Below are 12195 nucleotides of genomic sequence, written 5' to 3'. Positions count from 1 at the left end.
AGACAGACAGACTTTTTTTAAAGCACTTTGCATATGATTTAAAAAATAGTAATAAAATCATTAATAAGCTGAGATACTTTCCAAGTACTTTGAATTTAATAAATTTTTGTTTAATGGATCATAATTTCATTAATGTATCAGTTGTGATGATTCCAGTTAGTACTGTAAAGGTTATGGATCTAACTTTTTTTGAGGTGCCAAAACACGTTTCAGTTCTTCCTGAATTCTTCAAAATGTCTTAAGTGAAGAGCAGAACTCTGCTTTTCTGTACAGATTGCCATCAACGAATCTCTGTTAAATATTTGGTTTTGGACCCCAGTGTACTTTGATTTTTGGCTTCTCTAATCTAATTCTGTTTCTTTTGTTTTATGATAGTTAGCAGAGAGGAATATGGATTCATTTGTTTCATAACAAATACATAAGGAGAATAAGATAAAAAGATCTATAGAACAAGATCATTTAGCATGGAAAAGACTTGACAACCTCTGTGAGGCTCATATCAAGTTGTAATAGAGGGTTCTTCTGGGCTTTATGTTCTGTTAATATTCTGAATAGAGATGCTATAGATGTTAAAATGTTTTGTTGTTTGTGTAGTTCAGATGAGTGCATATTTGCTCAGTAGCTTCTGCATGGTGCAGTGCGTTCTCACTAGTGGGACTTGTGAAACGTGGGTTTGACAACATCCAGGCTGCTTTGCAGAGAGGAGAGATGGGCTGGTGTCGCAGCAGGACTTACTGTGTTGGCTTCCTGTGAGGGGAGATGGGAACTGCAGCATAGTGTAGGATCAGCTCAGTGGTTTGCCTTTGGGGAAAACAATTAGATAATGGGGTTGGGTTTTTTTTCTGGTTTTGTTGTTGTGGTTTTGTTTTCTTTGTTGTTGGGTTGTTTTTTTTCCTCTGTTTTTGTGAACTTCAAGTTGGGTAATATTTTGAATAACTATTATCTTATCAAGAATGAATTCTGGAGTTCTGTTTTAGTCTAGTTTCCTAGGAAACCAAAACAAATGTTTCTCTCCCTTCACTGTCACAGTTTTGCCAGTTTAATCCAAACTCGAAAGAGGAGGAGGTACTGAACACATTGAATCCTTGAATATTTCATAAAAGTGTGCAGCTGAGAAGAGGGGAGAGAACTTACGATTGGCCCTTAAGGGAAAAGGTTTAAAGTGAGCTCTACTTGAGATCAGAATTGATCTAAGCAATGCCTTCAGTTAATGAATCCAGTGATGATGCTATTTGAATTGCTGCTTATGTGCATACTGAAAACCAGGGGGTTTTATTGATGGGTTTTTTTGGTGTGGGTATTTTGTTTTGTTTTGTTTCTTTCCTCTGAACTGGATATCCTTTTCCTTCTAATTTTCTGTGGTATTTAGTAGTGAATCATGGGTATTTTCTTACGAAAATAGGTTCATCAGAAGTATCACATCTAGATGTGAAGGGAGCAGTCTGATTCTGGTCTCACACAGCACAATGAATGATATAATCCCATGGGTTTTGTCTGAAGAGCAGGAAAATAAAGTCATAGAGAATGTTTTTTGGGGATTTTTTTTGGTTTTGGTTTTGTTTTTTTTTCTTTTTAAACTCCGAATTCTTAAACTGGATGTAGCCTTGCAGTATCTGTGTTTTCACAGCGCTAAAAAAATTCCAGTGATGTTTGAAGGGGAGTGGATTTGGCTCCTATCCCTACTGGTTTTAGCACCTTTCTTTGCTGATATAGAAAATGGAAGAAGGGGGATCTCTTTCAGAAATACTGGAAGAAAATTAAAATCTGGTTTGAAGCTGAAATAAGAGGGTAAGAAAAGGCTTAATTTCGTTACTCATCTTAATGCGTATTTAGCCCAAACCCACATAGTTTTGGTTCTTACGTCTGATAGCTTGAATTTTTACTTTCTTTTTTTTTGGAAACACAACTAAACTCAAGATGCCTGACATGGTGGAAGGTGTGTGTGTGTGTCACAAGTTAGTGTGTGTTTTCTGTCAAGAGGATTTCTCACTTAGCTTACCTTAAAAAAAAGAATCCAGTATTGTCCATTCTGAATGAGGGTGGAGAGTTCTTTTCTGTACTGGGCAATTTGGTTCCTAGAAAGAGATCAAAGTTCTTTGCAGTTTTTTTCCTGGATACTGACCAAAAGATATCAGAACTAGTTGCTAGACTATGGAGGGGTTGGAGCTTACCTAGGAAAAGATAGTTGTGGTGATTGTGGGAGGAGGGAAGAGGGAGCAGTATGTCAGTATTGGGAAATACAACAGAATCTCATCTGTGTTCACAGCTCTGAAAGTCTGTTACTTACGAGTTGACACTGAAGGTGAGCTGTACTGCAGCTTTATCATTGTGAAAAGCGAGTAGCAGGCAGGGTAAGGGTACTCTGAGTGATCTGAATTGTTTTAGATAGAGCCTGTTTGCCAGGCATGGCAAATTCATGTGAATTTTTTTTCTAAGATTTCCAAGCAGTTTGCCATGGATGGCTTCCTGAAGTGTGCCGCGTGAAGTATGGGGTCCCAAATGGTGTCCTTTTAGAAGCATGGTCTACACCTGAGCGGGTTACTTAATGCAAAAAGTGTTCATGTAGGTCTTGCCTTGAAATCGAGTGTGCTCACAGGTTACAGTGCTGTTTTTCTGTGGACAGTCAGTGGTATGTGTTACATTTCCTTGTAGATGAGAGTTTAGAAATTCAAGGATGAATATTCTGATGTTCAGGGATGTGAAAGTCTTAAGTGAATTAATACCAGTTCTAAGAGCAGATTTATGGCTCCTTTTCAGTTTTTTGATACCCTCTACTTTGTGTTCCTCCCTCCATTTCATTCCAGACGCTGAGAAAAAGACCCATAATAATCAGTTCCTGCTGTTAAGAATGCTTGTTTTCTAGTCACTATTTTGTTTTATGCTTGTGAGATAAAGGCTGAGAACTGGATTTGCAGAAATTCTGTGTGCTCCTTCCATGTTTCCTTAAGAGGGTTTGTGTATAGCCTCACATGAGCTTCCTGGGTGGTTTAAGCAGATGCGGTTGTCCTGCTGCCAGAAGGCACTATCCTGCCATTCCCTTGCATGGGGGTGAGGTTTGTGTGCCTGTATGGGCTAGTGAAACCTAATTCGGGAAGCCTAATTTCTTTTTTTTGTTTGTTTTAAGTCAGATTTGCTTGAAAGTTTGGGAAGGGCAAGAACTATCTCCTTTGGCAGCAAGCAGTAGGGTCTGGTCAGCTTTGCAGAATGTGGTGAGGCTTCACCTTTGGGGCTCTGGTTACTCCATTATGTCAGTCTGAAGATCCATTCCCACATTACTTCTATACCCAGTGAACTTCTCTTTCAAGCCAGGTGAATGCACTAGTTGTAGATTTAGAAATCCCCCCTTGTCCCAAGAAGGTGCCTGCCACAGGGATGAAGGAGGGAAGTACGACTGCCCTTTTGTAGCAAGATGGTGGTCAGGGTCAGTTGTACTGCCAGTCCATATTGCTGGACTTCAGTAAGTCACATGAATTTCCAGTAGCCTCTTTCGTGTGTGGATAGAAGCTGTAGTTTAGTTAACGGAAGGAGATTGTTTTGCATTTTAATGATGATCATTACTTCAGGGAAACTCAAGTTTTCTAACATAGAAGGTAGGGCAGTCACAGTATTTAATTTAAGTTCAACTTCTGGGTTTGGTTGGGTCTTTTTTTTCAAACTGCATTGTATTAAAACATTATGCTTTTCCCAGGTAACTGTTGTTGTTGTTCATGTAGCTACCATTTAAAGCTTTGTACTGAGAGCTGCAAGTTACTAGCTTGTGAATTAAATGAGTACCTCATTCTCTGAGAGAAGCATTCCATGGAGAAATGTACAGTCTTTGGCATCAAAGACGTGGCTGTGCGAAGGCCGCCCTTCTCCGTCAGCTCTGTCCTCCCTTCATTCTAGGTCATCTTGGGAGTTCTGCATTACGTGCATGACTGTGTGTGCACATGAGTGTATATGTCTCTTATCTTATTTTAGTGCTTTGTTCTTTCAAGTGACAGTCAAAAGTTTGAATTTCTGGGATATAGAACAATATGTTTTGGGAAAGTCTTGTTTGGGAAATGTGGTTAGATAAGTGACAGAGCAGTTCTTGCAGGGAAACTGGTTTTGTTCACTAGTTCACCAAGCTTGATTGTAAATGTGGTTGCATAGGAGGCACATGAGTTTGCACTGGTGAATCTGAAGAGCAGAAATTCAATTAATAGATAGGATTTTTTTGTTTTGATATTTGTTTAGTTGATGGTCTCTCTAGCTGATGTTTTAAGTAGCTGATTATTCACTTAAGACCCTTGTCTCCTCTTATAGAGGATCTTATGTCTCTTCTGGATGCTGACATACATTCTGCTCACCCAAGTGTCATTATTGATGCTGATGCTATGTTTTCAGAAGATATTAGTTACTTTGGTTATCCATCCTTTCGGCGCTCATCACTTTCCAGGCTAGGCTCATCCAGAGGTAATTTTGCACCTTTTTTCTTTGTAATAAGTAGTTTGCTGTGGAAAAAGCTAGTGATAGTACACGCTGGTGGTTTAGATGCTGATTTAATGTGAAAGTAGACTGTGATATGTTGTCAAATACAGAGTAGACAAGTAGATTGTTACTCATCAAAATTATTAATGAATTCTGACTATTAGCAGGTAAGTTCTGCAAGAACATTGGTCATCATGTGTTTTAAATCTAATTGTTGATCATTGGTGTTGCAAGGTGTTACAAAATTTTTGCATGTTAAGTTTATTTTAAGCCGTAGTGTATGTACCTACTAATACATAGATTGCATTCCAAATATTTAATTTGGCTCAAAAATTAGTAATAATCGATGACATGCAGCATTCTTAATACTTTTTTTTTTTTTCTTCTTTCTTTCTTTTGGGTTGCTCTTTGTACACTGTTCTTCACATTTCCTTAGTTGTTCCATGACAGAAGTTAACTTCATGTAATGAGGAACTTTAGATGATAAAGAGGGAGAACAAATCTAAATTTTACTTTCTGGAAGTGTTTTTATAGTTGGATAAGGAGAACTATTGGCAGGTGATAAAAAAAGCTCCTTGAGCAGTGTTAGGGCATTTTTTCTTTTAAGCATTATACACTTAAAAGATTTATAACAGACCATGCAGCAATTTCCTGTCTTTTTGAAGCTGTTGCCACAAATGCCTAGGGTATTTCCAAACTGTTAATCCAACCTCTGGTGTGATTGTTTATTTAGTACAGCTTTGTTGCCTTTCATGAACATGTTTTATATATTAATTGCTGAACACGTAAGTTCCTGTTACAAAATTATTAGTCAGGGGTCAGTGTGATGTTTGCTAGAAAGTAAGTACAGTACTTATGTGAAATACATCTGTAAGACAGACTGTCGTGTTTGGCTTATGTAAAAGCTCTCCCATTTGTCTAATACAGCAAAAAGCCCAAGACTTGGCATAATCCATTGACACTATGATACAATAATGCAGTCATCTCGTATATGTAATTTCAGTTGATTTTTGTGAGCATAAGTGAGGTACTTCATAGGTTAAATGCATTTATGTGCATGTGCGAATATTAAGCATCTGACATAACTCCTTCTAAATTCCTCCTTTTTTTTCCTTTTCTAAGGTTATTCTATATAAGACGTTACCACGAATTTTATAATCCTTATTTTCCATGCATAGTTGACTCGTGGAAAGTTAGTTTGATTACCTGATTTAAAAAATTTTTCTGCATGAGCGAACTGCAGAGTACTGGCTTTAGACAGTTTATAGGCCAATTGGAGGGGAAGCATTTTGGTAAGGAACATTTTCTATGAGGATCCTTTTAAAAACCTGTCTGACTCTTGAAAAGTTTTCATTTGATCTACTCAAAGCAGATACGCTTTAATTTATTAAATCCAGTCCTATTAAATCCTGGAATGTTGCTTTAAACAAAAGGGGTTGGATTATCAAACATGTATGAGAGCTTTTTTTAATGCTTGCTTTCTTTAACCTTTTCAAATTACTGTTTTTCTGGGAAAGTTGTTACGAAACTCTCTAATAAAAACTCTTTTTTGGTTTGCATAAAGATATCTGACAGACTATATAGACTTAAGATTCTTTTATTATTGTATCTACATTGATAAAACCACGGAACTGTGCATATTGTACTAGAAAACTTTAAATAGCAATGTAAAATGTATTTGGCCTCTTACGATGTAAGTGAAATTGCTCTAGCATTTTTTCATAGTGCACAAAACTGTAAGCCTTTATTTCTAGCTTATTTTATGTTTAGTAATTCTAAAATACATATTCTTGAAAGAGTTAATATATTGAATGTTGCATGTCAGGACTATATTTTTAATCTGTGTGAGTAGATTTAACTGCTGTTAGTTGCATCCTGAAGGGTCTTTACTAGAGAGTGGCTTACTTTTATCCCACTGGTGTGACCCAATTGCATACCAGTTCTCCTTCTTCCCTTAGAGAGAGACTCTGAGCTGTTGCGTGAACGTGAGTCCGTTTTACGTTTGCGTGAACGAAGGTGGCTTGATGGAGCCTCATTTGATAATGAAAGAGGCTCAACAAGTAAGGAAGGAGAACCAAACCTGGACAAGAAGAATACACCTGTTCAAAGTCCTGTTTCCTTAGGAGAAGACTTGCAGTGGTGGCCAGATAAGGTATGGAATTTTTTTAATCTATTGTTTGCATGCTGTGCAACAGATCTGGGTTTTTTTCCCAAATAAATACTGTGTGTTTCCTTTTTGACTGTCACATCTTAGTTTTGTGAGATAAGGTAATAAAGCATATTCCTTATTATGCACGTAAGTTATACATAATTAATTACATCCTTATAGCTGCACTTCTGTTACTACTGTTTTAATTTTCTTCTCGGTGTATTTTCAAGACACTGCTGTAGACCAGAAGGCTTGGGGTTTTTTTTCTTCTTTCTTTCATTTACTTGGGTGCTCAAAGCATTTAATTGGCAGTAGGAAATTCATGAAACAATCTAAGTATACTTCATCAAGGAAACATTTTTTGATAAGCATTATTATTCCTAGAGATACTTTCAGTTTGAATGGGTTGGGCTTTTAAACTACAGTGGTAAAAATTGGCATTTATTTGCAGTTGTGTTTTGAGTTGATCAGTAACTTGGTTGCTCCTTCAAAATCCTTTGGCTTTGATTAGCTGGTTTTCTTTGTAACCTTAATTCCATTTTCAAGGCAAGAAGTAATTACCACAGGAGATAAAAGCAGTAGAAAAACCAGCCGTATGTTGCTAATTGAATATCTGTAGTCATTGCCTTTATGGATTACCTATATGTTTGGGGAGATGACTTTTAAAAAACCTAAATAAAATAAAACCCAAACCAACCAACCAAACCAAAAAGCTTCCTAAGAATGGAAGGATCATCTATGTTTATTAGACCAAATTTTATGGACTTGATCTGGTGTTCCCATTTCTGTCTGTCTGCAGGATCTGTGAGGTTGCTTTTTTGATCTGTCACACTTCCTTTTTCTGTGTCTCTGTTCATTTCAGACTAAATCTAGATAGCTTGAGAAGAGAGGTGAATATAGAGGCTTATTTCGGCTTACAGCAGCATGACTATAGATGCTATTGCCTTCTTTTGGGCATTTAAACTGAGAAATTAAGAGACCTAAAAAGAATGTTTGTCTAATAGTTGCTCTCTACCAGATCTTTCGTGTTTAAACTGTTTTTTGTTTGTTTGTTTTTGGATTTGTTGTTGGTTTGGTTTTGTTTTGTTTTTCCTCATCTAGTAGCATTGAACTTCTCTGTCAGTGAAAGTTGGCAGCTTTTGTCCCGCTAGCTTAGAATGAGAAAATCTAGCTTGGGTAGAGAGACATTTCAGGAATTTAACATCAAAGAATAAACGTAGTTTAGATTTGGGATATTGACTCATCATCTGTGTTTTGGTAATGTTACTATGTCCATTATTACTGGTGTGGGTTTTTTTTTTTTAAATTTTGCTGTGATATCTAACTGTATGCCTGTGCAGTTTATATATGCTGAACTGCTTCCCACTTACCTGTTTGCATATGTACTCTTATAAACCCTAGCTTCTGGGCTTCCAGTTAAATGAAGGTGTCTTACTGGAAAGGCCTTCCATTTTTATCCAAAAGTAATTAAACTTTCCATCATTTCCTTCAGCTGAACATTGATAAGAAATGGTTCTGTGTCTTTCTTACTATAGCCCCAGTATGAATTTTTTAGTATTTTCCAACAGAAATTCTTCAAGGTGAAAATCCTGAGGGAGATGGTTTAGCAGAGAGGTCAGTTCAGATGTTTCTTCCATTTTGGAAAACAGGAAGGAGGTCTTGAAATGTTAAGCTAGGGGCAAGTTAAAGCACACAATAAACCACTACAAAAGAACCAGTCATGTTTGCAAATATTTGTCCTTCATTTTTCATTATTTTGACCTTTAGCATTTGAGGCAGAACTGTAGTAGGCTGTGATAAGGGTGGTTAACTTTTGTTTGTGGGAGGTGAAGTACTGACCTGAGAGGCATGTGTGAAACATTTGGAAAGCTGATAGTGTTCCCAAATGCATCAGTTTCACCCACAATCTGAGACTGATGGTGTATAGACATATTGCACAGGTACTTGGTTTTCTCCACCAAATAAATGTCATCAACTGCTCAGGAATCCAAGTCAATGAGTACATTCTTCTGCTGTTTCGAGTTTTGTTGCACTAGTAGTGCTATCAGTCTACAGTTGCTCTGTGTCAGCCTTATGCCATGTGTATCAGAGCCACGCTGTAGTAATGGCAAGTATGGCTGGTTTTTCCCTGCTTGACTGTAATGAGGTGCAAACCAAGCCTTTAGTTTTTTCAAGTAGGTATGTTCTGCTTAGCTATTGAGATACTAAGAATTTGTCAGTGGTCTGCATCATCTTCAAGTGTGTTAATTTCTCTGGTCTGAAATCAAAATTTGTAGTTGAACAGGAGTCTCAGGTTTACAGAAGCAGAGCTGTTGTGTTGTTCCTGCATCTTTGGGCAGTTGATTGAATGGCCCTGTGGAGATGAATGTAGCATTGATCCTGGAGCACTTAGGTCACAACTGCTAATATTTTGATGGAAGGGAGAGAAAAGTTTTGATTGGCAGGTCTCTCTAATACTCAGCTTCTGGTACAAAGCTGCTTGTTTATAAAAAATATGTTGGCAAGATGAAAAGTCATAATGAGAGTGTCTTGGAGCAAAAATTAATTGCTTTCCATACTTAACTCTGAGGCATTAGGCCAGATAACTTCTGAAGATTCATCTATGCTGATGAAGTAGAGATGTATCTCATTATACTACAGTAGGTTCTGATGACAGTTCTTTCTCAAAATGTGCAGTGTTTATGCCATGGCACGTATTAATAATCATGCTGTGGATTAGTGTTTGTGTTACTTCTGTACTGTGTTGGTAGATGCCCTCCAGAGCAAAATAGTTCTCTAATGATTTAACTAATTCTAGAGCCTTTTATCAGGGTATAAAAGAGAATTGGTTGTGATTGCTTCTGTCCTTCTGCTGCTTTTCTCTTTTTCCCAAAATATTGGTGAGCATTTGAGTGTTTGGTAAGAGCTGTACTGAATTAATCCTGTGTTACTCAAGGACACACTCACACCTTTTGGAATGCGCACTTCTGGGCATGAAAACAGTAAAAAAATAGTGTAAATCCAGACTTACGAAACTAAAAATGTTTCCACTTTTAAACTTCTGCGGCAAAAAGTCTCCTAATTTAGGGGACAGAAGATGTACAGGATGGTGGGACTTTTTTATTGGCTGACTGAATTCAGTTTCCTGTCAGATGGCTGAAGTACATAAACATGGTGTATCTGAGAGTCAGTTAAAGATACTGATCTGGGAGATAACCACTACAGAGAAGACTAGATATCATGTACCTCTCTTTCAGATCTGTAGCTGTAGAAGACAGCATTTGATTTTATACTAGTTTAAGTTGGGGGTTTTTTTTTATTTTTTGTAAAGCTGTAAGTGGAAGAAAAATTTGACTTACTACAAGTAAGGAACTTCAGAAAGAACATGTTTGTCCTATAGCTGCACTTGCTGAGGAGCAGTGAAATGTTACAAATGTTTCTCAGTAAACAGAATTTAATGCTTTGTGAAATCACTTAAATTCTCTGTAGTTTGAGATCCATTTCAGTGCAAGGAGGAGCAGGAATTTGCAAAAGTGAGGTTGTGCATAGTTGCAGCAACATTGAACCCAATCTAAGAGGGAGGAAAACAGACCTGTGAGGTCCGTGTAGGTACAGGATGAAGCAAATGAACAAAGTGATGCTATGTAAGTAGTAGAAAGACATCAGATGAGTTTTGATAAAATGTTAAAAAGGAGGAAAGGGCGAGAGGAAAAATGAATAATTAGTAACTTTTCCAGCGTATCGGGTTATAATGATGCATTATTGAGACATGTAGTATACTGTTGGTTTGGTTTTTTTTAACTTGACATTGTTTGCAGTTATTTGCTTTCCGAAGTGAAAGATAAGAATTAACCGATGAACCAGTAAATGTGATTAATTGATTTCTTGGGTGTTGGGTAGCTTGCAAGATACCTTCCTGGCTATACTTAGCAGTGGAATAATGGAATTATGTTGCTTTTTTGTTAATTTCAAACAGCCAGAATTTCAAGCAGTAACTTATTTTTTCAGTGTTGCAAGTCAAGAGATCTTCTCATCTTTAATTTTATGAGCAGTGTTGTGTTCTTAAAACACTGTGTAAACTCTTAATATAAACTGTCCAAGTTAATTGCCATGTATGTGCTATTACTGAAGTTCAGGGAAATAATATCTATTTCTTTCTTCCTTCACTTCATCAGAAACAATGATGCTTTGTGTGTGGGGACATGCTGAGTTTGAGACAATCTGGATACATCTTTATTTTCAGGATCAACGTTCATGGGTGCTCTGGAAAAAAAACCAATTCCAAGTTCATTTTTTTTTCATGTATGTGTTTTTATAGATGCATTTATAATACTGTTGTCTTAGACTTCATATTTCTGTGTTTGTAGGATGGAACAAAGTTCATTTCTATTGGAGCTCTATATTCTGAGCTCGTGGCTGTTAGCAGTAAAGGAGAACTCTATCAATGGAAGTGGAGTGAATCAGAGCCTTACAGAAATGCACAGGTACTGTATAGCTTTAAATGTTTCCCTTCAGAATTATTTATATGCTTTGAATATCTGAAATATTTTTTGTTTCCAAAGAATCCTTCGCTACATCATCCACGAGCCATGTTCTTGGGGTTAACCAATGAAAAGATAGTGCTGCTGTCTGCAAATAGTATTAGAGCAACTGTTGCCACGGAAAATAACAAGGTATGAAATATTTGCTGGTTGCTGAGTTTGACAAAGCTGGGTTTTCTCAGTTGCTTGCAGTATATTATAGAGAAGTTGTTTCTTCAGTTTTATCTGCTCTTGAAAGTACTTAAATTCATTTGCTCATTCATTTATTTTCTTCTCCATCTGGTGTTTTGTAGAAATGCAAAAAGTTTTTAAAAAAGGAACCTGTCAGATTTACAGCTGAAACAGTGAAAAGATACTTGGTTTACCTGATTATCTGAAACACTTGACTTTTTGCTGTTACAGTAGAAACTGACACTGGTTTGAGAATAGAGAAGCTTGTTAATGTTCTTTATAGATTTAGTAGAAAAATTAAGGACATTGAAGCTTTCAGTGATGTAAAGCAAGTTATCTGAATATGCTTTTCAGTCCAGTTAGGGTAAACTTGAAACTGATGTGGTAAAGACACCAACACATCCGTATACTTTTTGACAGGTTTCTCTTTTCTTTTCCCCAACCTTTTTTGTTAATGTGGAGAACTGGAAATAGAGGGGAAAACAGTTCTGAAAAGCTCTCTTTTGGGGAAAGAAAAGATGCTAGGGGGTAAATTTCCAAAGGGCATAATTGCTTTTTTGTTTTATGATGTGTTTTTTTCTTCCCCCCTTTCAAAACCAGTAAATATTATGTTAAAGATGCGACTGATGTGCAACTTCTTTTTTTTCCTCTACCTTCTCTGTTCCTTTCTTTCCTTCTCCATTAGGTTGCTACATGGGTAGATGAAACTTTAAGCTCCGTAGCCTCTAAATTAGAACACACTGCACAGACATACTCGGAGCTTCAGGGAGAACGGATTGTTTCTTTACATTGTTGTGCTCTTTACACGTGTGCTCAACTAGAGAACAACTTGTATTGGTGGTAAGTAATACTGTGTTTGTGTACAACAGTGTAGATGCTCCGGATGTCTTCATGTCTCTGACT

At 37.0% G+C, this 12195-nt stretch overlaps 1 protein-coding gene across 9 annotated transcripts in view; it reads left to right on the top strand.

Annotated features, from left to right (window-relative positions):
- The window catches only part of UBR5 (ubiquitin protein ligase E3 component n-recognin 5), an 83492-nt gene that overhangs the window by 26858 nt on the left and 44439 nt on the right, over positions 1 to 12195 (top strand). For 5 of the 9 annotated variants that reach the window (XM_032130594.1, XM_032130567.1, XM_032130614.1 and 2 more), the window contains 5 exons: positions 4288 to 4437; positions 6393 to 6604; positions 10948 to 11064; positions 11143 to 11253; positions 11978 to 12132. In XM_032130594.1, coding sequence (XP_031986485.1) covers positions 4288 to 4437; positions 6393 to 6604; positions 10948 to 11064; positions 11143 to 11253; positions 11978 to 12132 — 745 coding nt within the window. Of the gene's footprint in view, positions 1 to 1698; positions 1789 to 4287; positions 4438 to 6392; positions 6605 to 10947; positions 11065 to 11142; positions 11254 to 11977; positions 12133 to 12195 lie in introns of those variants that run through there. The other 4 variants (XM_032130603.1, XM_032130576.1, XM_032130634.1 and 1 more) reach the window with 3 other exon arrangements.

The sequence above is a fragment of the Corvus moneduloides genome, chromosome 1 (assembly GCF_009650955.1).
Source record: "Corvus moneduloides isolate bCorMon1 chromosome 1, bCorMon1.pri, whole genome shotgun sequence".
NCBI lineage: Eukaryota > Metazoa > Chordata > Aves > Passeriformes > Corvidae > Corvus > Corvus moneduloides.
This window is presented reverse-complemented; position numbering and strand designations above follow the sequence as displayed.